This window comes from Nothoprocta perdicaria, unplaced genomic scaffold (genome assembly GCF_003342845.1).
Source record: "Nothoprocta perdicaria isolate Ctin4 unplaced genomic scaffold, notPer1 scaffold_9, whole genome shotgun sequence".
NCBI classification, from domain to species: domain Eukaryota; kingdom Metazoa; phylum Chordata; class Aves; order Tinamiformes; family Tinamidae; genus Nothoprocta; species Nothoprocta perdicaria.
The window spans coordinates 8,597,492-8,623,326 of NW_020456198.1; the positions used below are offsets into that span (position 1 = coordinate 8,597,492).

At 56.8% G+C, this 25,835-nt stretch overlaps 1 protein-coding gene across 1 annotated transcript; it reads right to left on the minus strand.

The window, feature by feature from the left end:
* Positions 1-1,811: 1,811 nt before the first annotated feature.
* On the minus strand, positions 1,812-25,835 carry NCKIPSD (NCK interacting protein with SH3 domain; the record flags this gene model as incomplete). Its single annotated transcript, XM_026052693.1, has 12 exons — positions 1,812-3,303; positions 3,867-4,039; positions 4,736-4,828; positions 6,662-6,790; positions 7,782-7,862; positions 12,819-12,957; positions 14,073-14,159; positions 14,879-15,049; positions 19,409-20,007; positions 21,258-21,342; positions 24,727-24,928; positions 25,705-25,835. Coding segments are annotated over 12 exons (2,094 nt in total), but the record flags the coding sequence as incomplete, so codon positions are not given.

Here is a 25,835-nt window from a genome sequence, read left to right on the forward strand (position 1 = left end):
CAGCCCAACATGGCTCCCGCCGCCCCGCCCCGCGCCGCGCCCCCGCCGCCATGTTGAGGGCGGCCGCCCTCATGGGCGCGCTCCGTGGAGCCGGGGCTCGCGGTGCCGCCTCCGCCCGGGCCGCCCCTCCGCCTCCCGCGCGGCCCGGCGGGACCCGAGCTGCGGCCGGCGGAGCCCGCGAGCCGCGGCGGAGCGGCGCGGAGCCGAGCCCCGGCAGCCCCGGGCCCCGGGCAGCTCCCGGCGGGAGCAGCACTGGTGTCCACGCTCCTGCGGCTCCTCGTGGGGCTCCACACGCGTGGGAGAGGCCTGCTGCTGAGGCTGGACCCCCTGGGTCCCCCTGGATGCCCCTGCCCCGGCACAGGGAGGCAGATGGCCCCGGCGGTGCCGGTGCCCGGTGGCACGGCGGGGTTGCAGCCCCCGCTAACAGCGCAGTGGGGGGTCCCCAACCCTCCCCTGTGCGAAGGGGACCCACAGCAGCCCCCCTGTGGGGAGAAGGACACACGGGATAAAGGCACAGGGTGCTTTTCAACATTGGTACAAAAAAATCCCCTTTTCCAAGCAAACTGCAGCTTGGGGCCTGTCCTCGGGACGGTTCATGAGCACACCAGCCTTGCAGCTGAGCTGCTGGTTTGATCCCAACTACTATCACTGTCTAATCCAGTGGAGCCTGTAATAGGCTTAGGGATAAGAGGGGCTCCATGCTCATTAGTGCCGGGGGAGGCTCCCGCTCTGCCCCTCGCCCGGAGCCCCGGTGCTCGGTGACCTGGCACCGCTGCCAGCTGCACCACGCTGCCCGCCATGCAGCAGATGCCCCCGGCAGCTATGGTTCAGGGAGGCGAAGGGTGAGTGTCCTGGTGTCCCCCACACCATCCTTGTGGCTGCTGTGTTGGGCCAGCATGACCCTCCCGCCACCTTCACCCACACCGAGGGGGTGCCTGGTCACCCCGGGGGCAGCAGGTCTTTTGTTCCTTCCCCTGCTGTCCCCTCTGCCCGGGACCGGCCTAGGCTGAGCACAGCTTGGTGCCGCCTCGCAGAATGCCAGGTGCCCCAAAGCGGCGGCCGGTGCGTCCCGGCATGCGCCATCCAGGAGCCCGCGTGATGCTGAGAGCCGTGGGGCACGTGCCTGAGCCTCCAAGAAGCTGGCACGTGGATTTATAAACTCCAGAGGATCCCCGGAGATGGGACAGCCGGGCACAGAGGGGTTGGGACCGGGCTGCTGCCCTCTCTCTGCGCTGCCCCAGGCAGCCGCACGGAGCGCCCCGCGAGGCGGCAGCCGCAGCCAGCGCCGGTTCGTTAGCGCTCGATACAGCCCATTAGGCCCTGCAGCGCAGGCCGGGGCTCGGCCGCGGCGCCGGGAGCAGCTGAGGCTGCGCACGGAGCGGGCAGGGAAGCACCACGGCCTCCGGCGCTGCTCTGCGCTGCGGCCCGAGCAGAGGCGCCCGCGAGGCCCCCGGCTGCAGCGGTGCCCCCCCAGCTCCCGCGCTGCCCCCCGCGCTGGGCAGCAGCACCGCCCCAGGACGAGGCGTGCAGAGGGACCCGCGCTGCCGGGACTGGGAAAGCGGGCACAGGGAGAGCCGAGGCCGCCGCACGGGGACCAGCACCCTGCATCCAGCCCATGCAGACACCCGCACCCCGTGCCCAGCCTGCACAAGGACCTGCACCCCACGCTCATCCCATGCTGGGACCCGCACCCTGCCCTTTGCCCACCCAGGAACCTGCACCCCGCACCCGGCCTGTGTGCCCAGCACCTGCCCAGGCACCCGTGGGGCCCCGTGTGGCCAGAGTGGCAGGCAGCACTATGCTCAGAGAAACCCCGTTTACCACGTTTTTATTCCTCTGCAGGTTACACTTAGTATTTAAGAAAATACAGGATCCCTTCTGACATTCATACATTTTTACAGGGAAAAAATAGGTTTCTCTACGAGGGTGGTTATTAAGCTGTAGGTGTTCCCAGGCTCACCTGGGGGTGTCCCCCCCCCGGCTGCCAGGCCCCCATTCCTGCCCCATGCCCAGGGCTCAGGAGCCCGCCCCTCAAGCTGGGGGCACCGTGGCCCTAGTGCCACCATTTCCAGTTCCACTTCCCACTGGCTCCTACGCAGGATACTGCAAGGGAGCAGCCGGGCCCAGCGAGGGACGGGACTGCGCACAGGAATAGCTAGTTGATGCACGTTAGCTGGGGGCTGTATCGGTTACGAGGAAGCGGGTTAGTCCTGTTTGCTAGAAACCTACAAGAGACAGCAAGGGTTCCCCACACTCGTGCATTGTCACGACAGAGCTACTGGACACGAGGCTCAGGCTGCCACGCGCAGGGAAGGGCGGCGAGGCCGAGCAGCAACACCGCTGCCCGCGGTGCCGAGCGAGCCCCGGTGCCGCCGCGCAGGGCAGCGCATGCCGCGGCCGCTTCCCCATGGCTGCAGCGCCCGGGAAGCGCCGGCTCCGGGCGAGAAACTCGGCTTTAAACGTCACTACGGCAAGCGGACTGAAGCAGCAGCTGCTGCGAGAGGCCCTCTAAGGCCGAGGCGGACGAGAGGCGGAGGGCGCGCGGCTCCCGGCAAGGCGGCCGCGAGCGAGCTGCCTCCCTCGGCGGGCTGCAGCACATCGGCACGAGCAGCAGCGGACGAAACGGATGTTACGGAAGCTTCTTCCAAGCACCAGCAGACGCCACTTGGTCACGGCAGGGAGAGATGCACATGGAAAAGAACTGATACCCTAAGGCAAAGGCCTCTCGCTCCAGCACCCCGGGAGAGCGGCGCCGCTAAAGGCAGCCCCCCGAGCGCCCAGTCCCTCATCACAAGCTCTGTGCCCTTCTGCCAGCACCAGCGGGTCAAACACCCTCCTGCCCCAGGTGCTGAGGGCCAACATGGAGCTGGCACCCAGGCCCGCTCTGCCAGCGCTGATGTCCCCAGCGCAGCAGCCCCAGGGACACCCCTTGTCCCTCCTGCTGCTGGCGTTTCTCAAGGGCCACAAACCTGTCCGAACCTTAGGCCTCGCACGGAGGAATATAAGGTATGAGCTGTACTGGGAGGGAACGGGGGAAGGTGTCAACAAGAGACGTCTTCGATCCAAGTGGTTGGAGCTCCAGTCCGAGGCGAGGAGCAGTTAGCTGGTACCCGGAGAGATCTCTGGAAACTCTTTATACATTTCCAAGATGATCAGTTTGTCCATCTGGCACTGCTGCCCCTCGTCCTCCTCTCCGAGGATGCGCTGCAGGATGCCCTGCAGGTCGGCGAGGCGGTGCTGGTGCTGCAGGTACGGCGTGGAGCGGATGATGGCGTGCATCAGAGACAGGTACTCCATCCTCAGCTGCCAGGCGAGGGGACACACAACACAGAGCACAATGAAATATTCCAAGCGAGCTAGAGAGCATGCCAGCCTCCACTGGAGCACGAGCAGGACCAGCTGCTGCTGCGCGACCAGCCAGGGAGCAGCTCCAAAGGCACCCGCTCTTCCTGAACATTCATTAGCAGCTATGGATACTGCACTTCTCCCAAAGCCACTAATCCTCTTCCCTCCCTGCTCCCACTTAACTGTTTGCCCTGCCCCTTGCAGCACCCAAACCAAGAGATCCCCCTTGTCACCCCTGTCCTCACAGTGTCCCTTTATCATGAAGGTCCCTGCAGAGAGGGCTGCAGCCCCCATAAGCCTGGCAGATCTTCCTCCAAACACTTTTCTACTGCTGTGTGCCAAGGCAGGATAAATCTCCTCTTCCTCCTCCCCCCCCCAAGGAGGATTTGGGCACCCCGAAGTGTCCTGCCCATCCCAGGCTCCAGTCTTGCCCGCACCAAGCAGGGCCCATGGAGAGCCAGGCTGCTTTGGGCATTGCTCCTTTCGGGAGCGTCAGCGAGCGCGGGGGTCCCTGCGAGCACCTTGTCCCCAGGGGAGAGGTCGGCGATCTGCCGCACCAGGATGTCTATCAGCACCATCATGTCCGTGTGGTAGAAGATGCTGGCAGTGTCCTTGCTGGCGAAGATGTCCTGCAGGAACTTCAGCACCGAGTGCGGCGGCTGCGGCTGGTGCTTGAAGATGCAAACCGGGTCGTCTGCAGGTGGCAGAGGAACCGTGTCAGGCCCCACGCCCCCCATCCCCGCCACGCTTCCCTTCACTAAACTAGCGCGATTCTGGAGGGGCCGCTGCCCGGCCTTGGCCAGGTGCTCCCTGCAGGGCCGGGTGTCGCGGCTGCTTCATGAGGAGCTCCCTGCAGGGAACCCAGCAGCCAAGGCTAAAGGAGCAGGGGTGTGGGCTGCCCTCCAGCCGCACGCTGTGCAGACAGCGACTTGCAAACCACAAGGAGAACTAACGCCAGGCTGAAAACAGAGCTGCAAGCCTCACGGGATGGGCTATTTATCAGCACATCAACAAAACGGATGTAAGGCAGCCAGGCCCCCTGCTCCAGAGGGATCAGAGAGCACAACAGCAGCACCAGCAGCAATAGCTGGCACTGCTGGCTGGGGCTTTGCAGCAACCTGCCTGCGGGAGCTCTGAGCACACAGTGCATTTTGCTCGGGGAGGCCTCCCTCGAGGCGGCGCTTCGCAGGGCAGGAGCCCCCAGGCTCCCTACGGGCACGGACAGGGGTCCCTGCAGTGTCCTGCCAGCCCAGGAGCAGGAACGGCGGGGGAGCAAAGGGACAACCCCAACAGGAGCCGGTGGCGCCCGGCCATGGGGTGACGAGGGTCCCTGGGCGCCGCAGGGCCCGTCCCCGCGGCTGAGCCCGGCCCCGCTCGCTGCTGCACTCACCTCCCCTGTTCAGCAGCAGCAGCAGCTTCTCTGTGAAAGTCTTCACGTTGCAGTGCTTGCTTATGGTGGTCATGATCACGCTGTGCTCTGGAACTAAGGGGAGGCCGCCGCTCAGCAGAGCCCCTTATTGCCAAGGGGCACAGCGACAGAGACAAGCGCGGGCCCCCCTTTCACCCGCCTGCTCTGGGGGAGCTTCGGGGCAGCTTTGGGGCGGGCAGGAGAGGGGAGGATACAGACGGTGAAAGGAGTTTGGAAGCAGGGCACCCAACACACAGCGCTCGGCGCTTCCCGCGTGCACCTGCTCCAACAGGAGCACCAAGCAGCAAGGGCAAGGGGCCGCTGAGACACCTTACGAGGGCTCTGTGATCCGAAACGCCACTTCCAGCTCTTGCAAGCCAAGGGCTCCTCTCTGATATCTTTGTACCAGTAGGGGCCCACGGGAGCTCTTCCCTCGCAAGCTCTTACAGGAAATAAGGCAGCTTCCAAGGACACGCCGAGGGAACAGCACCAGGCACTGCAAATGAGGCACTGAAAAACTCCTACTAAATGCTCCCTAATCTGGTTTGGGGGTGATTTCTTGAAACTGGAATATTTAATCCTAGCAGACACTATGCACACACATACACGCGTGTGTCTGTGCACGCTTGGAGGCATCCAGACAGCAAAGTGTGGCTATTTCTCCATCATGGATGGTGACCCTAAAGTACTTCCCAAGTTGTGAAGTGCTTCAGATCCTTCGCATTGAAAGGCATCAATATAATAATAGTTTTTAGGAGAGTTCTTGAACTAGTGCTGCATTCTTAAGCTGCAAATAGATTTGGGGCAGAGGAATATAAACCCAACAGCCCATAAGGAACCTGAACACCATTCAACAATTTCTTAGCACTAGAAAACAAGTCAGCGCCTTCTGCTGCACCCCAGGTGCCCAATAACCCCCCGGAAACACACTGCCTGTCATGTGCTATTGCCCCATTACTGCAGCCAGCAGCTGCAGGGCAGGAGTGGGGAAAGGTAATGAATGAGAGCAGCAGAGACTCTACTTAATCAGCCTCCGCGCAATCAACTTTCACGTTAAATCAGAAACTTTCACATAAACGTTAATGGAGCAGAACTCAGAAGTGACAGGCGGGCTGCTGGACCCTCCTTGCCGCTCTGTCCTCCCCGCTCTCCCAGCGCCAAGGCTGAAGGCACAACAAGAAGGCATTGACCAAGAGCAACAGGAGAGCTTGCAAACACATCCAGATTGAGAAGCGGCCGCTATTAACAGGCCTGGTGCTACTCTCCCTCTTCCAACACTGGGCTTGGAAACGCCCGGGCAGCCCTGGCAGGGAGAGGGTGAATTCCCTTCCTGGAGCCCAGGCGTTTTGCTGCTCCCAAGAGCTCAGCAGGCTTGGGAAGAGGGAGAAGGAGGGAGGCGGGAGGACGCGCAGCGGAGGCTGTGGCTGCAGAGCCCATCCCCAGCACACGGGCGTCGGAGGAGCCGAGAGGAGCAGCTGGGTAAGCAGACGGTTCGTCAAGAGCTGCAGGAGGCAGGGCTCGTCTTTCTGGCCCGATACTCAGAAGTGCCCACTGAAGCGTTTCCTCGTCCAAATGCGCTGGGCCAGGAGTTAAGCTCCACGCCGCTCTGCAAGCGCCGTCTAGCAATGCAGAGCTCAAAGGGAAGAGGAACCCGCGGGGCTTTGTCGGAGCGCTCTGCCTCCACGTCAGCTGCTGCACGCGAGCTCTCCGGCTATTTCCTCCCTCTACAATTTTGTGCAACGTTTAGGCAGAAGCTCTGGGCCAAACGCAGCATATTGCCAGAGTGAAGGAAGGGGACAGGTTATCACAGCACCCAGTGAGGTCCCTGCAAGATCCTGTACGTGCATTCTTCATGTCCCCCCATTCCAGAGCACTGAAATCCCACCAGGGAAGAGCAGCAGCACCAACCTGGAATGTGGAGGTTGAAGGCCAGAAGGACGTTGACAAATAAGTCAGGCAGCTGGTCGGTGGTGTCCGAGGGCAGCCCGTCCTCAATCACATCCAGCAGGAACTGCACGAACTGCGAGTTGAGATGCTCTGCATGTGAAGAAAGGAGCATTTACAGCACAGGGAGAAGAAACCAACAGGTCAAGCAAGCCAATTCCCTCTGCTTTGTGCTGAAAACCATTAGAGGAGTGTCAGCTTCAGGCATGAGGGAATCCACCATCCTGCAAGATGACCAGGTGAACAACAAAGGGTCTTTAAGCATGAGATAAATGGCTCAAAGAACCATCCACAGCTCTGAGAAATGCTGAAAGTCGGTGCCCCTTTGTTTCTTTCCTCCCCACTCACCCACCCCGGAGGAAATGAAATCCCAAATCCTGCTCTAGCTGCAGTTGCAGCACCATCACCACCGGGGAAGCCTCCAGGTAGAAAGAGATTTATATTCTTGACCATTGATTTAATCCATCTATTTTAAAACAAATAATCATCCAGATCATTGTAATAATTCATTTTTCAATTTTGCTATTAGGAAAGCTCAGGAGCACATGCAAATAAGCCCTCCTGCAGGAAATAATTGCAAGGGTTACACAAGGAGCAATAGTGAGAGATGAGGAGATTCACTCCTCGGTCCCTGCTGTACCACCTTGGATCTTGCATATGTTTATCAGGAAGGTAAATGAAGCTGCAGAGGAGACACGCAGAGAATCCTCTTCTGTGTTTCTAGAAAAACTTAGGCCAGTGTTTGCTGAATACTGGGAATACAACACGGACAAGGGGAGGAAGATCAGACAAAGATTGCTCCCCAGCAGGAGAAAGAGGGGAAGGGGAAAGCTTTGGCACGCTTGCTCCTCCCTGTTGACTATAGTACCCTCCATGTCCCCCAAGAGCCTGAAACACACAGGGCTGCATGGTCCCGTCCCAGGTGAGAGGAGCAGCAGGCTGCACGGCAGGCGCCTCCAGGCTGGGTGCTCGCTCCTGCGGCCGGGCTCTGCCCGTGCAGGGCTGCCCTCCCTGCCGTGCTCGCGCGGGGCTCCCCGTGCCCCGGCCCCGCAGAGCTGCTCCCGCACCGTGCCGCGCTGCTCACCGTAGTGGTGGTAGGGCAGGGGCTCCCCCATGCAGAACATCATGGCCAGCACCAGCGCAGAGTAGCACATCTTCTGATGATCTGCAGGAGAAACACATAAATGGGGCCGGCCATTTTGCTCCTGCATCCCTCTCCCCCAGTGGCACCTGGACAGTCACACTTAAGATACTTAACACCTATTAGATTGCACTTGAGTCCTGGATTCGCTGATCCATAAGGATGTTCTCCCAGCCACACGCTTAAACTCATGCCTTCTGCACCATGTGTTTCCAAACTCATTTGAGGATAATCGCAGCAACAACAACAAGAAATTTCATTTTTTTCCTCCTCTGCTTGAGAGGATCTGGGCAAACTTCATGCAACTAATTAAAAACCTCCCCTGCACAGTCCCAGGACGCACGGCATAGTTATGCAATTACCGAACCCAGAAAAAGCCTCCATCTGGGCGGCTCGAAATAGCGCCTGCTTCGGCTCATGCCTCCCCCGGAGCGCGGTGCCAGCCCCGCGCCGCTCTGCCCGGGCTCCCTCAGCCCTGCGCGGGGCCGCGGGGCCGGATCCCTGCTCGTGCTGATGCCACGGGCCGTGCTCCGCGCGCTCTCCTGTGTTACCGTGGCCAGTGCATTCCCCGCGGCGGCAGCCGCTGCACGCGGACGTGCCCGGCCCCGCAGCGCTGCCCGCCCTGGGGCTGCGCCACCGGCTACGCCCGGGACAGCCACAAAGCCACCGCGGAGGCGCTGGGCTAGAACAGCCCTCCATCCAGGTCAGTGACTGTGAAGTTTATTGGAAAATAAGTTTATAAAACAAATGTACCATGCGCAAAAGCTAAATAAAGTCCAATTACATCTGCCTGAAACAGCCCTTTTTTCCCCCGCTAATAAACACTGACAAAACCAGTACTTTTTGATTATTCTATAAAATATACATATGTGTGTTTCCCTTCAATGGGTGAGGCTTCTCCCTCCCTACAGCCCTGCTTCCCAGCAGGACACCCGCTTGTTCCAATGCCCCTGCCATTCTCCAAGACGCCGCACTCCTCTTTGCACGTCCCTGTCCCTGGTGCCTCTTGGCTTTGGCCAAAGGGCTGGCAGCACTTGGCAGCCCACGGGGTTGCTCTTAGTGTTAGACGCAGAACTTCTCAAATAGCAAAAACCTTAAGTAAAGATGTGCTCAGATCGTTCGGTGCTTCACCGGAGGCACTGCAGCTTTAACAGGATTAAGAGCCTCCATGAGAGCAGTCAAGACCAGGTGGCAGCAGGAAAAAACTGGGACCTGCTGTTTACTCGCAACAGGAAAGCTGGGGAGGACGTTTAATGGCTTAAATGTAATTCCTACTTATATAAGGAGCTCTTGGTTAGTAGGTGTCAGTGATGCCAAAGCTCACTGCAACACAGAAAGATTCTGACGCGCATTCAAGTAACGGGAACGTGCAGTTAGAGCAGACAGGTAAGAGATGCTCCCAGGCACAACCAGCCACCCACAGCTGGGAAAAAGCCTCCTGTCTGGCCGTGTTCTTTCATGATTGTTTGCTACGTGATTTCTCCACGTTCCTGCAAGGTCCCTGCAGCTGGCAGAGGAGGTAGGATGCTGCAGGAAGCAGATAGAGGGACCCGCTGTTCCCACGTTCCTAAGAGGCCGTCACCAACTAAACATTCTCTCTCATCACATCAGGAGCAATGAAGTAATGATCAGAGAACTAAAAGCCAGTGATAAACATGTGGCTGTGGGAAACGTGGAGCAAGAGATTAATTAGACGTGGGATGGGGGAGGTGGCGTGACGTCCTTGGCCCACCTGCTGTGAGCTGACATCCATTCATCTCGAGTGGCAGCAAACTCCACGACTAGATGGCAAATCTTGCCAGATCTGCCTAAAACCAAATGATGCTGCAAAGCTGAGCAGTGGAGTCACAAAGCTGAGCTGGGAGCCAGTCCAGATCAAAGCAGTGCACTCAGCACGGGCTCTGCAAGCTGGAGTGTTCCTGCAGCTGGGCTCCCCCCGGCCGTGTCCTTCAGCACCTCAGCAGCATGCTAACACACAGCACTTGCCATGCAAAGAACAGCTTTTTCTTTCCATCCCTTTCAGGGCAGTACCAATGCCTGCAAGAAAATAAATAGCATTAATAGGATTCCTCTGAAGGAATAGAGACTGGCAACCCAGCAGCGAGCAGTGCCAAGGTCTGACTGGCAAGAGTCGCTCCAAGGGCTAGGAAGGGCAGAGCAGATGGGGCCTTTTGCCCACGGATCTCTGTTTCTGGAGCTTGCTGAGGTACTGGTGAGAAAATGGAATTAGAGATGAGAGGAATTGCTCAGTGGCCTTCAGAGACCTTGCTTTCCACCTCTAAATTCAGCAGTGCAAGATCAGGGCACCGGCAGCAGGGACAAGTGTCTGCGGCTCGAGCAGAAGGAGCCGGCGGCTGCCTGGCACAGACGGCGAACCGCAGCCGGGGAGGCTGCACTACAGGCTGGATTATCCCCGCCTGTTTTCCTTGGAAGTGTTCTGGCTAATTCTGCCTCGCCGTGTCTTATGATAAGCTCTTCTAGTGCATGGATAGATGCGGAGCCAGCGGCTGCAGAGGGAAGCGGCCGCGTGCATCCAACGGGGGCAGCAGCCACAGACGGGCACCGGCCCCGGGCAAAGCGTCTCCTCCACCAAGGCACCCCGAGCCACCCCTGCACGAGGGGGTGCAACAGCCACGGCCCCGAGAGCCCCTGCACGAGGCACCCGCCGGGAACCCGCATTTCTGCAGCCACTTCAACGGCCCCGAGGTGCCCAGTGCTGGCAGCCGCCGCGCTGGTCCCTGCCAGCTGCGCAAGGGATTAGCTCGGCCACAGTATGTCACGCATCAGCTGCTGTTCCCCAGCTTCCAGTACCGAAAGCAGCTCACGGCTGCAGGATTCAAGGTCATGTTTTCATTCAAGGCAGTGCTTGCCACTTGGTGGCATGGCACGGAAGGATCGGAATGGTGGCAGGGAACTGCTGACGGCTTCAAACGCCTCTGCAGGACAGACACGTCAGGCAGGGGTAGTTCTGCTCTGGAACCCTGCTGCCAAGGCCAAGGGGACCGAGGGCTCCGCAGATGACAGTCCTACGACAAGTGAAGGAAGGTGGCACAGGACGTGGCCACCAAGTTGGGTGGCTCCCACAACTAAAGACTGGCTACCTGCAAAGAAAGCGCAGGAAGGGCAGCTCCGCGCCCTTGGCCCATGCTAAGGACCAGAGCAGAGAGGGCAGAAAGCAGCCGCCCTTGAGCCCAACGAGCGGGGATGCCGCACGGCTGCAGCCGGAGGTGCCCAGGATGTAGCAGGAGTGAGAAATGCTCAATGCTTTTCCCTCGCAGCCACTGCAAAGCTTTGCAGTTCCCCAAAGCAGAGTCTATCGTTCGCTGGGAGACAGACCTGAAGCAACCAGAAGTGCTGGGGGAAAGTCACGGAGAGGCGGTCACACGTCAGGAGGGGTAACGTTCAGTCTACGTGGAGCCCAGCCAAGGTGCTCAGACGTTGCCTGCGCCAGGGCTCGATGCTCCCCGCGGGGACGAGGCAGAGCCAGCGCCAGGAAAAGCTGCTGCTTGGGAGAGCCCCAGGGAGCAGCTCTGCGAGAGCCCTGGACCTGCCCATGCTGCGAGGACGAAGCAGGAGCCACGGCCAGCTCGAGGGGCGCAGAAAACACCCACCCGCAGACAATCTATACGTATTGGTAAATGGAGGCACGAGAAAAGTTTATTTTGGGGCAGCACAAGATCAAGAGTGTCCTTGTCACGGTCACACAGTTATAGACCCATCACCAAGTGCCATTTGCCTCTCAGGCAAAAGAAAAACACAAAAATCAGCCTGGAGAGGAGATTTCTCGTGTGAACGCAGACAAACGACCACCTGCACACACCTCACACCCCGCACGACTGCTGGGCTGCGGGAACCCAGCGAGCAAGCTCAGCCAGTCCAAGCAGAACCATCTCAGGGCCTCCCCACATCAACCTGGTGCGAAAGCCCTGAGCTGGAAGATGTTTTCAGTCGCTCCCGGCCACGCTGCCTTCAGCTGTTTATGCTTTAAAGCCTCTAAGCAGAGGTGAGCACAAAGCCCTCCACAACACGCTCAGTTTCCATCCCTCTGTGTCCCAACACTGACACCCAATTCGTTTCCCTGGTCCTATCCACAGTGCAGGTCACTTGGCACCATCTGGAATAGGGTGCTGGGAACTTTGGGAACTCCCATTCCAGACGCCTAAGGCAGTGCCCGTGGAGAGGTACTTGGCTCAAGCGAAACGGATGGGACAGTTCCTGTCCTGGGCAGACACATTAATCCCTACAGTCCCACCACCAGGCTGCACTTCCAGCAGCAAGACTCCAAATCTTGGGGCTCTCTTGGTTTGCTGCACAACAACTACTTCAATTGTGGGCTAAGATTAAAACAACAGGTTTTCAGCATCCTTTTAAAGACAAATGGGGTTGGGAAAGCAACGCTGGGGGAGCATCACTGCATGTTCCCCTTCCTACACTCTCCCCCCAGCACTTGTGGCTGCTCTGAGGGAACAGGGACCAGGCTAAGCGGGATCTTTGGAGGACAAAACTAGCACTACCTGGTCCCACCACCCAGTCTTCCCATGGGCCTCAAAGGGCAATGTTAAAGTTAATGGGCTGAGACAGGGATACGTCCATTCCCATCTTCTGCTTCTAGAGGTGCAACTGGTTGAAAGAAGGAGCTCCATGCTGAGAGGGAGACACTTATAGACCATAACCACAGCTTTGTTAACAGCTCTAGCATGATCGCTCAGAATGTGCTCTAAGACTCCTACAAGAAACCACAGAGATGAATAAGGGCATGACCAAGAGCTACAGCACCTTCCCTGGGCTGAAACTTCTTCCCCTTCCTCCCATGCATTTCCACTTACACCTGTGACAACCCGAGAATGACTTTCAAAGCAGACACGTTCCCTCCCGGAGCGCAAGGCGCAGGCAGGGACAGGAGCAGCACTGCTGCGAACAGCCTGATGGAGGGAGAGACCCCGCGGAAGGGACACGGGGCACCCGGCAGCCCCAGCTCACCTTGCGTGTGGCTCTGCATGTCGCGCGCCAGCTCCATGGGCAGCACCGAGTTCACCAGCGTGGAGATAACGGCAGCGTCCAGGTTGCACATTGCTCCAAAGCACTTCAGCAGCAGCAGGCGCAGCGGCACCCTGTGTTCCTGCAACCAGAGCTCATCAGACCCGGGATGTCCCGGGGGAGGCCTCGCTCCAAGGGGCCTACGCGGCTAAGCGGCCCTGCTACTGGAAAAGCCACAGAGCAGCCCAAGGTAAAGGTGAGAAACAGAAGCTCCGTAAGTTTTTAACAACCACCTAGGAGTCCTTTAACGGTGACATTCACAACTGGCCACTTACACATTCGGATGGGGCCATGCTGAGGAAGAGGAGCTCAGAGCCAAAATGCCAGGTCTTATCTGATGACACTGATACCAACCAACACCACAGGCCTCCTCAGCCTCTAACAGCGCCTTTCACCTCCTACTCCCTGCTCCTCACCTGTGAAGGTGCTGGGTTTGTGCTGGGAGCACCCAAAGGATGCTGGGCTGCTGGGCAGGGTGCCAGCCAAGACAGTGCTCGAGCTGCAACTCCCACGCGGGAGCCCTGGCGCGGTGGAAAACGTGGGTGCTCCCAAACGTGCTGCAGCCCAACGGCAGGCCCTGGGTCAGACAGCCGAGCGCCCATGGAGCCCTGAGTGCAACCAGGCTGGATGTGCCGGAGCTGGGGACAAGCTGGGGACAGGTCTCCAGCCCACGGCACAGTCCTACAGCAGGCAGTTGCAGGAAGGAGAGGGAAAGCAGCATTTCATAGACACCGAGGACTAAACTTCCATTTCTTCCTCTGAATACTGATTTGCTTCCTCAGTCCCAAGGCTTTTACCCACAACCTACTTTCCAAAGCAAAGCTATTTACTAATGCACAGGAGTGCATCAATTAAAAGAGGAGCAGTCAGAGCCTGTCAGCTTTCCCAAGGCATTGGCGGAAATCCTTCCTCTAGACATTAGAGCTGCTGATTCTGGCCCTCAGTGGAGCTAATAAAAGCAGCAAGCTTTTCCATTCACAGTGCCAGCTCCTGCTCAAGTCGGGCATCTTCGGCTCCTCCATATGCCTTGCATGCACAACAGGGCACTGGCCAGCATGCAAAAGGAATGCACTAGAGCCCCATCTAGCTCGCAGACCTGCCCTATCTGGTGGGCAAGCGTTGCACGTTCTGCACAGTGACCCTTTTACATCTTCAGGGAAACCTCGAGAAGGGATTTGATGCATCCTGCCACCTTACCATCTGGTAATATGCCACAAGGGACAGAACTGATTCAAATTCATTCTTCTTGCACATTTTCTTGCAAACTTCTGGGTCTGCATCTGTCTGGAAACACAAATGAACAGGTCAGTGCAGTGTCACCTCAAAGCAGCAAGGTAATTGCTGCAATTCTAGCTTGGGGCAAACTACTTTCTTTTAGGTTTCTGTAGCCCCAGCCAAACCAGTTTGCAAAGAAACCAAAGCTGGACCATGAAGACAGCTCAAGAAGGGCCAGCCACATTACAGATTCTGAATCGAAGTGAATTCTTAAGAAACATCTTTGCCATACAGTGCTTCTTGGAATGAGATCATCTGAAACCATGACCTGAGCAGTACATCTTGCAGCCACACTCAGCAAAACCAGCACTTTCCCCATCCTGAGAACATCTCCCCTCACTCCCAAATTATGAGGAAACTGTTGCACAAAATCTGCTTTCCTTTGCTCTGCAGGCCACACAGCAAGAACGTGGGCCAGATGTTGAGATGGAGAGAAAGACACTAGTGTTTACAATGCAGTCTACGGTTGTATCTGATACCGCCCGGTTTGTGCACACCTCCAGACAAGGAAGAAGTCCGCAATGGGCCAAGGTGCACAAGAGCTCTCACAGCAAACTTCTAGGCTTGCTGGGGGAGGTTGGACTTTTCTGGAGGTGAAGTTTTCTTCCTACAACAGGTAAGTACTACACTGACCATGAAGGACATTTCTATGGTTCCTTTCAGAACAGCTTTGCAAGGGGACTGACCTACATGCTTTGTTACACCGACAAAGAAGGAAATTCACCCACCAGGATGCGCAGCAGCTCCTCCAGGTAACAGCAGATGACGTTTTCATCCTCATAGAGCGCCCAGCTCCGCTGCTGAGCGTCATCCTTGTGTCTGGCCAGATCTGCAAAGATCACCTCCAGCCGCTGCTCGTCGTGGCAGACCTGCCCCGAGGGCAGCCCCGAGCTCAGATTCTGCAAAATAAAACAAAAAATACCCGTTATTGGGGTCCTGACAGTTGGCTGCTGTTTGAGTGACTGTTCAGCATAATCTTTACTTTGGGATTGACAGTGGACCTCACTCGATCAGGAGCTGGCAGCAAATAGAGTAAGTTTAAGACCCTCCTCGGAGGGCAGGAACAGGGACCAGTGCTGCACATCCCCAGGCCACTTACTGCGCAGTAACTGCCACGTCTCAAGTGCTTTATTAGAGGCAGAATTGCTGGTAATTTGCTTCACAGAATTTGAGGTGCAAACTCATTAGGACTTTGATTCAGTGTTTCAATTATATAATAAAAAAGGCATTCTTGTTGTCAGTGTTAATTACACAGCGGTGCCAGGCAGGTAAGGGAGGAGGGGACGTGCTGGTCTGAGGTGGACATAAACCAGCGCACGCTCTGCAGAGCATTTCAGTGAGCTGTGGCCAAGCAGGCAGTTTCCTGCTAGCTGTAATTAATCACCTAACGAGTGACATTAGCAGAGAGGAGGCTGGTTTGGCCATGCAGCCTCCTCCCCTCCCGAGCAGGGCCCTCCTGTGTCCGAGGGCCTGGGAGACAGCTCCGCACCCACGCGCCTCCTCAGAGCTGCAGGGCTGCTCTTACCTCCGGCCACCCCTGGAAATGGGGTTTTAGATGAGTGTTTTAACGATTACTCGTGCTAATGACGCCTCTAAATTCTCTTCAGCCTCTTAACGCTAATCTGCTCCCGGCAATCCCTCCTCTCCGCCCGCAGACTCCACGGAGCATCGGGCTCCTAATGGACTTCGACGAGCTGGCTCTATTGCCAAGCCTCTCCGTGAGGCTGGTGCAGCTGTTCTGGGTGCCCGTGTCCCCAGTTCTCCCTCTCCCGGGTCAGGCCGGGGCTCATCGGGGACCTTGGCAGCAACCAGCAGCAGGGACTGGGCAGCCCCTGGTGCCCATGGGTGCACTGGGCAGCCCCCAATACCCACGGGGGCACCGGGAGCAGCCCCCAATGCCCCCGGGGCACTTGTGCACCCGCTCTGCAGAGGAGCTGGGCAGAATCGCCCACTAAAAGGCTCTGGCCAGACCCGCACAAAGCAGCTCCCTCCTACAGCAATGAAGGAGCAAAAAGACTTGCCCGAGCATTAACACAGCCCCCTCCCTCTCCATATTCACATTCCCTGCAATATTTCACGCTAGGAGCAGTCCCATAAAACAGCCTTGACAGCGCTTGCCCTGCCCAGCTCCCTGCGTGCCAAACGCTGCACAGCAGCCAGGCTTGCTAGGGACAACCTCCCTCTGAAGCAAGGCCAAGAGGAGACCGGACTGGTCGTGGGCACCACGCTATCATGGTGCGAGCTCTGCAGCTCCAGCAGGTTGCACGGCGCTGCCAGAGCTTTGAAAGCTGCAATTGAAGGCAGCTGGAGGCAGGTCCGAGCCACAACGGGAGCACTGCAACGCTAATCTCATAAGAAACAGGTAATCAGTTTTCCTGGAGCGCTCTCAAGGTGCAGCCAGACTGTGTATGAAGCAACTCCTCTTGCCTGGCCCTCGGTTTAATGAACGCTCACGTGGAGCTCCCTAGACAAGACATCTGCGGTCCCATCCCCTCCTCTCAGACAGGGGTAACTCTGCAGAGCTCAACGCAACCGCCCATCGCCACCGCAGACTAATCTAAGCGACTCTCTAGATGCCAGCAAGTCCAGCAGCATCTATATTATCTTTAGCTATGGCCAAATTCCAGAGGAGCTCCCATAAAAGCCAGCTCCAGCTTGCTATTTACACAGTCTTTGCAGCGCTGCCTTTGCAAAGAGGCTTCCTTTCCCGTTGTGCTTTCTGTCCACAATCTGTTCAGTAGGAAGTGGCTCAAGGACAAGGAGGGCCATGCTCCAGGCCAGGACAACCCTTACGTGGGGTATTTGCTCCTACAGGCGTGTTCCCAAAGCAGCGTGTTCCTTCTGGAGTCTCTTTTGGGGGGTTGAGTGGCTCAGGAGCCTGGGAGCCGCTCTTCTTGCTTGGTTATCCACCTGTTCCCAACAAATGGATTCCCAATGTATTGACCACGGATTTGCATGGATTAGGGTGCAGAGGGATTTAAGAAGCTACGAATTGAACAACGAAACACCCTAACCAAGAAGCAAAGATTCAACAGTAATCCTACACAGGGTCACTTTATCAGCAGAATCCCCTGAGATCATGGAACGATTTGATGTAACGAGCGAGACCAAGTCCATAACGATAATTTGTACCATTAGAGCACACCAGCAAGGCGAAGGCAGCGCAGCCGCCCTGCAGGCGTGAGGGGACCCTTTTACCTGCCAGAGCTGCCCTTTCAGACGGCATGAAACCCTCACCTGGCACCGGGTACCAGCAGAGACAGCATGAACCCTTCATCTGGCACCGGGCACCAGCAGAGAGGCACCTCCTGTGCAGCACAGCCAGGGAAGCCCCAACCACAGCATTCCCAGCAGAGCTCCGAGCAAGCCAACACCACTCTCCTGCCGAGATGGCACAGCTCACATTGTATGAGAAAGGACAGTGTCTTCCTGTGCCCCTCCATGGAGCACCTGGCATTTTAAGCCCATGGAGGTGCTGACTGGTAGATGCTGGTCTCGGTTTCAGGTAGGCAGTGGCTCCCCACACCCCGACGCTTCACAGACCAGTCTGCAGCAATGGCCATGAGTGGAGGATTTCAAATCCCAGCTGCGGAAACTTGGCACCCGTTTGTCCTTCGCTAAACGACTTCTGTGGAGCTTAAATTACTGTATTCTGAGAGCAGGTATTTAAGATCAAAATAATATTCAAGTCTTGTCCAAGGTCCAAGCAGCAGGAATCCGAATGGGGCTGCTCAGAGCGCGTGTCAGAGCCAGAACATTTGCCTGAAACAGCTGATTTTTTTTGCTGAATCCAGATCACACGTTGATACTATATTGTTTAGGGAGCAGGAAGCAATTAACTGTTGGGTTATGGCCACAAACTGAGACTTGATGGTTGCCTACAGGATGCTCTGTTCAACGCAGGCACTTAACTAGGCTATGATTTGATGTGGAATTTGAATGCCCCTATTTTTTCTGCATCCCAATGCCTCCAAACATTCCTGCTCATGATAATCTCGCCATGAGCACTGCAGCTCTGATGTTAGATGTTCATGTGAAACGGGGCTGCACTTAGCAAGCGGGGCTACGAGCTGCTTGATTTAACCCTTCCCCTCGGGCCTCTGTCACACGGGGAGGAGGAACGTGGATCCGTTCGGTACAGGGGCTATTCAGCGCAGGCTGAAGCTCGTGCTCTTTCTCCGCTCTTCTGCAGTTGAAGAAAAGGAAGGGGAAAAGTAAAAAAAAGGCTGAGCAGTGTTCATGGGATACTAGAGAAGCAGACATCGGGAGACCCCACCACAGCTGTGTGTGCTCCACAGCTGTAGGAGAAACACACACGCAGATCTGTAGTAGGCAAGGGCTGATCCTATGCAGATTCTGGCACGCCAGAAGAAAACACCAAGTTCTCACAATGCGTTATGTTACAAAAGGTTTCTATAAACCACCACTTATTACTAGAGCTCCGTTTTTCTCAGTTTCTGTGTTGTATCTGTAACAGAAACCACTCTGAGAAGTCAGCCCTAATCTCCGTCCCCAGCTGCGGCTCTCCGTGAGCTTTCACGACAAAGGCAGACGCTCGGGCCGGAGCAGAGAAGCAGCCAGACTCGTCTTGCTTCTTTATTTCACTTCCCACTGACCTTCCTGCTGCAGCAGCATTCGCTGTTCTGCTTTTTCTTTCTGCATGGTAGTCTATCAATTCCCAGCGTTCAGCAGGTCTCCGCTACGCTCCTTCCCCCATCGTTTGGCATCAAGCCTTGTGCATTTTCTTTTAATTTCTCCCTGCTCTCGCTCCGATTGGCGGCAATGACGAAAGCCAAGCGGAGGCCTCGTTTCCCACCGCGCCACGGAGCCTCCGCACCAGAGCAGGGCGGTTTTCTCAGAGCGCTTCGTGTCCTGCAGCCTCTGCTCCCGCTGCCGTCCCCTGGCTGGTGCCCTCCTGTGGTCACAGCCCTCCCCAAACCGCTGTCCCTTGTAACACCCAGCGCTGCAGGGCTGCTCAGCCTCCAGTCCAAGCCCAAGCCCTTGGCTAGGCCCTACTTACACGTGCAGCTCACCTAGGGAAGGCGCTCACGCTTCCCGTGTCCCTGCTGTGCGTGGCTGCCAGCACTGACCTCGTTAAACCCTTGGTCCCCTTGACGAGTCCTTCCAACCCTGGGGTCCCTCTCCCCTTCCCTTTGGGATCTCCTTGCACTTCCCCTCCCAACGCAGAGCCGTGAGCCCACAACCCCACGTTCCCAATACCAGCGCCGCGGCCTTTTGCAGCACCCTGCGCGCCTTACCTTGCTCTCCACCACGGAGATGAGGATCTGCTCCATGATGCCGCTGGTGGCCGGCACGGAGCTCTGGATGTGGCCGATGACCACGCCGATGGCCACGCGGGACAGCTCGTAGCTGAGGTGCGTGTTCCTGCGCACCAGCTCGATGAGCTCGGCCCCGATGGTCTTGGGCACGGCCGCCGCCAGCGCGCCGGGCTCGGGCGCCGCGGGCTCCGCCGCCGCCTTCTTGTCCTCGACGCAGAGCGCGCCGAAGGGCTCCGGGTCCGCGGCGGGAGCCGGGGGGGACGGTACAACCTGGGTGCCCCTGTCGCCGTCGTCGCCCCTGGCGGGTCCCCGCTCGGCGGGCGGCGCCGGCGCCGCGCGCTTGCCCTGCGGAGACCTGCTGCCGCCGTCCCTGGCGGAGCCGCCGCGGCGGCCGGCGGCGCCCGCGTCCAGGCTGCGCGTGATGGAGGTGTGCACGCTGCGGCTGGGCACCGGCGGCGGCGCGGCGGCCGGGCTCGGTGCCGCCTCCGACGCCGAGGACGCCGTGTACAAGGTGTCCAGCGAGGTGGTGCTCACCGAGGAGGCGCTGGACGCCGAGCCGGGGGCCGCTTCAACGGCATCTGCAAGGGGGCAATTAAAAACACCTTGGCAACGGCATCAAAGGGGACACGACCAACAGAGCTCACGGCAGCAGAGGCCGTTAAAAGGCTCGTTGTGCATGCCAGCAGAGCCGTTCAGCTCCTCTTCCTGCCACACTTATCTCCCAGCAAAATGGAGTTCCCTCCGGAGCATTCCCGCACAATCACCTCCTCAGAAAGGGGAGAACTACTCTGTGGAGATGAATACCCTTCAAAGGGCTCAGTGTTTCTCGCAGGGGAAGGGAGGCAGGCAGAAACAGGACTAAGGGACAGAAAAGTCTTTTCCCTCGGCCTAGCAGGCACCTTTCCCTGTGTTCAGGGGTCAGACGTTCACTTTTGGATGACGTGCCTGAGAATTTGGAGACGCTGGAGGCTGGGCATGCCAGCAAGCATCTCCCTCGCGCTCACATCTCTCCCTTCGGCACCAACTGTGCACGTACACGCACAGCTAGCGTCAACAGCGGGGAAACATTCGGCTGACAAGCGCCCGTGCTCTCTCCCTCTCAGCATCCTTCCGCGTCTGAGCACAAGCCCCATAGACCTGACAGCACACATGGCTTTCACAAGCCACCAGAAGATTTTCTGCCTTATTTCTTTCTCCTGTCTAGTTTTGTCTAGCTCCAGGAATGGTAGTTGTCCCATTTCTCTGGGGAAAAGAAAAGAAACCTACTACAAGCAATCAAATTGTTAAGATTTTTCTTTACTGACAGGACTAACGTAGCTCTGCTAAGCCTTATACATTAGTTTCTAGGGGACAGAAACACATGTGAATCCTTGCTTGACTGTAAAAATAGACCGTTTCTTGGGCAAGCACGAGGATACTTTCATGTAGAGCCCAGAGAGCACAGCTCACGATGGGGCTGAAGAGAAGGAGCAGAGCCCATGGGCAGCTCACTTGGAGCCGCAGCCCCGCTCCGCACGGGCATTCCCAGAGCCCCCCGGTTTTCCTGATGCACCAGCTTTCTCCCATACCAAAGGAGGAACCCAAACGAGGAACAAGGTGCATGGCCCAGGCAGCCCCATGTGCTTAGCGCTGCGAGGGGACCCGACGATGCCCCGGCCACCACCGCCAGCATTGAACTCTGCAGGAGTTTAAACCCCGGCCTCCCTTTGGCACCAAGCAGAGGGATTCTCCTCTAAATGTGCAAGCAGAGCAGCGGAGCCCCTGCAAGGCCACGCAGCTCAGGGCCCCTCGCCGGGCACCACGGGCTGGACGGGGGGTCTGTCCTTACTTTTGGTGGGCGCCACGTGCGCGTTCCTGCGCTTCTCCGGCGGCGGCGGCGTGACGGGGGCGGCGCGGCGCGGCTGCGGCGGGACCTGCGAGGAAACGTTTTGGAGCCGTCAAAGCACGGTGACAAGAAAGACATCCCCTGCTATGAAGTCCCGCTTTGTCTGCGTGTGCACGTGTAAATTTGCCCTTACATCTCCCTCCTCATTGCAGGAAGTTTTCTCAGGAGGACGGATATTAATAGGCGGCTTCCTGGAAGAACAAAGCGGGACTCAAACCGGCTTCATCCCCTCCGTGACAGGAAAGGCAGCCCGTGCTTAATTGCTGTGTTCAGCAGCACACAGCACGCGCGCCGTGTGGACCTGTCAAGCATTTACTCCTTCCCTGCTGCAAGGGCAGTGCCACACACCCACCCTGACTCCACATTACTCTCAATAGCTCCACAGAGGCCGCAAGCAGAGTGCATATTTAGACACTCTGCTGCAGAGCTCCATTACATCAGCGACAAATATCCCTGCAAAAAGACAAAGCCACGGATTGCAGACATGGACATTCCTTTTCCATGCTTTCAGAGCTATTTCTGCTTATGCAGGGAGGGAGAAAAATCAGGCTAGAATCACAGGGCAGTTCTACACAATGGCAAAACCTGCTGGGAAAAGCTCTTGCGGGGGAGTTGCACTAACTCCCTGCCTCTGGTATCTCTCCTGCAAGTCTCCTCTCCAAGCAGAGCTGAGCCAGGAACATAAGAGCCCCTGACCCAGATTTCTGTGCTCTGATCTCGCCCTGCTGGATACAGAGGCCACGATCGCCTGTGTCTTTGCACCTAGAATTACCACAGTGGGCTGCAACAGCACCTCTGATCGCTTAGCATGTTGTGGCTATCGCTGGAACACCTCTGTTTTTATAAGATATTGCAATTGCTGCTTGCAGAAATATAGTTTAGAGCAGAATCAGAAGGGAAAAGTGATTATGGCCTGAATCTCTCAGCAACAGCTCAAGGAAACCAGCTGGAATCTGCCACGGTGTCATCCAAGCCATTACACAATGCTTATTTTCTATGTTTCTTTAGCCCTGAAGGAGAATTTAGCTGTGAACTGGAAAGAGGGATCGATACAGAACTTCAGGACAGTACTATAGAGCTGACCAGAGCACTGACAACCCCCGGAGTGAAAGACTGAGACTGGTCCTGGAAAAATCCAGGAGTAAAACTGCATCTAAATAGCTCAGAACAAGGAAAACAAGAAGTGCACTTTTTCTGGAATCAAGGAGGACAAAAACTTCCTGTGAGATGGGAGCAAGGCCATTCCTGCAAAGATGATGTCCCTAGTTGCTGCAGCTTCAAGTATTTGAGCACTCAGTGTCAGAAGTTAATGATACAGCACTCGTCCCTCAATGGAGCCTATTGAAAATCTGAAATGAGCATTTTACAGAGCCTTTTAGGAAGGGGTCTTTTGCTCATTGCCTCTCACCCAACCCATAACATCCCCTTGCAAGGCCCTGCAATCCGCCCCATCCGCAGCAGCACCTTTGACTAGTCCATTAGAACGAGGGGCTTCTGCCAGCACCCAGGGGAGCTCTTCCCTCACTGTCAGGCCACCTCGTGCTGTTACCCGGGTAAAACACGACAGGATTTTGCACTGCAAAATCTCTGCAATGCAAAACCTCTCGCAGAGAGCCCGCCGGAATCTCACAAGTACACGCTTGCCCTTTCCAAACCACCACTGTTGGGCCAAAAAGAGACTGCACAGCTGAGAGGGGCAAACGCGAGCTTGTCCAAGGCTGGCAGCTCAGCTGTGCGGCAGGGAGCGCGGCGCGAGCCAGAGCCGCTCGGCACGGCCGCGGTTACCGCAGGCTTCGAGCTCGGAGCGGCACCGCGACGCTACTGGACACGGAGAGGCTGGGTCATTCCCGAGTATCTCCAGGCCTTTGTTATCCCTTCTAAATACACCAGGCAAGTTTAAGGTTACTATTAGAGGCTGGTGTTTAATAGGTGCGGGTGCGATGTTAGCTCAGAGGCCCGGGCAGCACCGCGCAGACGGCCGCGCGTCGCGGGCCCAGCGCTCGCGAGGAGGACGCAGAGCATCGGGCGAGTGTCCCCGCTGCCAATGCGGGCAGGACTCGACAGGGCTCACGGAAAGAAAGCCAAAAAAGTGAAGAGCACATCTCTGTACTTCTCTTCTCTGTACTCTGCTTCTCAAGAGCATTGAAAAAGTTGTCATTTCAGCAGGTCTCCTCTTTGGCAGCTGCATAACCAGACAGAGCAGAGAAAAGCGGTGATTTCCTCCATTCTGTGCTTTCAAAGCACACGGGAAACTCCTCCATTCAGCAGCCACACTCTCAAGGAGCCCTTTCAGCAGGGCAAACAGCACTGCATACTCTTGGACTGCGTCCTTGCTGCCACCCAGACACACACGGCTCCTTGTTAGCCAGGGAACTTGCCTTGCTCTATTCTGGCAAGCAACTAGATGAGCAGAGGAAGGTGGAGAATCAGCAGGTGAAAGGGCCTTAAGACGCTCCACTGGGTGCCCAGAGGAGAGAACTAACATCAAGGAGAAAAATGGGGTTGGTGAGCCTGCCCGTGTTCTGCACGAGCTTCCCTTGGTGTCTGTAAATTCACCGTTCTTTAGAGGTAAAACGAGCCTCACGCACCAGCAGCAGCAGTGCCTGGTAGCGCTGCGTCCAAGCAGCTAGCCTAGGCAGATGAAGACAGACTACAGGGCGCATGTTCATCTGCAGGAGAGGAGGAAAACACCTCCCTGCTCATCCTCGCTTAGCCTTGAGCCCTGCCTTCCAGCCCCACCTACGCCGATCCCAATCCATCCGGAGCACTCGCGGCATCCGTCCTTGGCGACTTCTTTGGAGCCTTGCTGACGCCACCCTGTAACCTTGGAACACGCACCACTTAAAAAAAAAACGCCTCTAAATTGTGTTTCCTGCATTTTACCCCTAATTCATCACTAGGAGGAACATTCAGACAAAGCAGGATCTTGCTTTTTAAGAGCTAAGTAGCAAAATCAGCAGTCACAGCAGATAAATGCTTAAAGAGCAAAGATCTTGTTGTGCAGACGTAACAAGGGAGAAATACAAAGCTGTGCTGAGTACCCAGAGAGTTCTGCTGCTTATGTCAAAACCACTTCTCAAAGTATCCTCTGAGGAGACTGGGAAAAGTTTTTTGTTTCTTTTTTTTAAATGACAAGAGTCATCCAAATGAGAGCAGCTCTCTCACATCACCATAAAACCTCAGACCCTCAAGGATCCCCCAAAGCATTAAAAGTATAAACAATACAATGGGACTGTTCCAGACTCCGTGACTAGAGCATCAGTTCAACTTACTGCATCCAAGGAAACAGCCCGGTAGTCCCAAACAAGCAACAGAAATTCCTCCTTTGAGGCTTCGGCTGCGCAAGGCACCTCATTAAACAGAGCAAGCAGTGTCACACCAGCAAAGAAGAAGAGCGCCCGGCCACGGCTACCTGATAGAGGCCTTCATCCTCCTCCTCAAGCTCGGTGTTGGGCAGGCTGTGGTGCCGCTCGTAGCCGGCGCGGCACACGCCGTTGGGCTGCCGCGCCACGTCCAGGTGGTGGTCGCTGGAGGACTGGCTCATGACCATGCCCTGCGGCGTCGGCGAGTGGCTCTTGCGGGACACGGTCTCCTTGCGGTGGTGGATCAGTTTTCTGCGATGGGGTAACGACATTAGGAACAGCGGAGAGGGAAAGGGAGTCACCGTGTGGCAATGTTTAGATGGGATATTGTACTGTTTTCATATATAAAACCCCATTCTGAGATATATATAGATAAATATCCATCTATATATATATATATACACACACACCTATACATATAGATAGATATCTCAGAATAATGGGGTTATGCTGCTCTGATGACTGACTCCAGTTTCATTAACAACTGAAGCAACACTGCTGGGGGAGGAAGGAAGAGGCTCTGCAAAAGGCCTATGATTTATTCATAAGTTCACAGGAGAAAACTGCCTCTTCTTCGGGGGAGTTCTATATTGCATTGCAAGCCCCAGACATTGCCTGCACTTTAAATCCCTGTTCCGTGGGGACGAAGCCAGTGTGCCTCAGCGTGAGGTGTCAGGGGACGAAAATTCTCATCACAATCAATTATTTGTGAACCCCACCAAGACCCTGTGCCACATGGCTAACAACTCCTGCAATTCCCGGCTGGGAGAGGGGAGAAAGCAAGACAGGAAAGGCTTTGGATTCCTCCTCTCGGCCTACAATGCAGCTTTATGCACGCGGGCAGAGAGGGGCAAGATGAAGCACTGCTTTGTTGGAGGCAGCTGACAGAGGAACCACCAGGCCCAGAGGGCTCGCTGGGCACATCAGCACTGCACGGCACAGGGCCTCGGACCAGCGAGGTCCAACTGAACAGGACACAAGTGTGACACGCTGGTCACCCTCCACCTCTCCCTGGTGCCAGGACTTACTGCAGGACGTCTCTCTGCTCCAGGTTGTACTTGCCCCCGTTCTTCATGGCCGCGTTGTGCACAGCCTCGATGGCACGGTCAATGGACTGCAGGACCACATCCTGCTCCAGCACCTGAGAAAAGAGACCCCT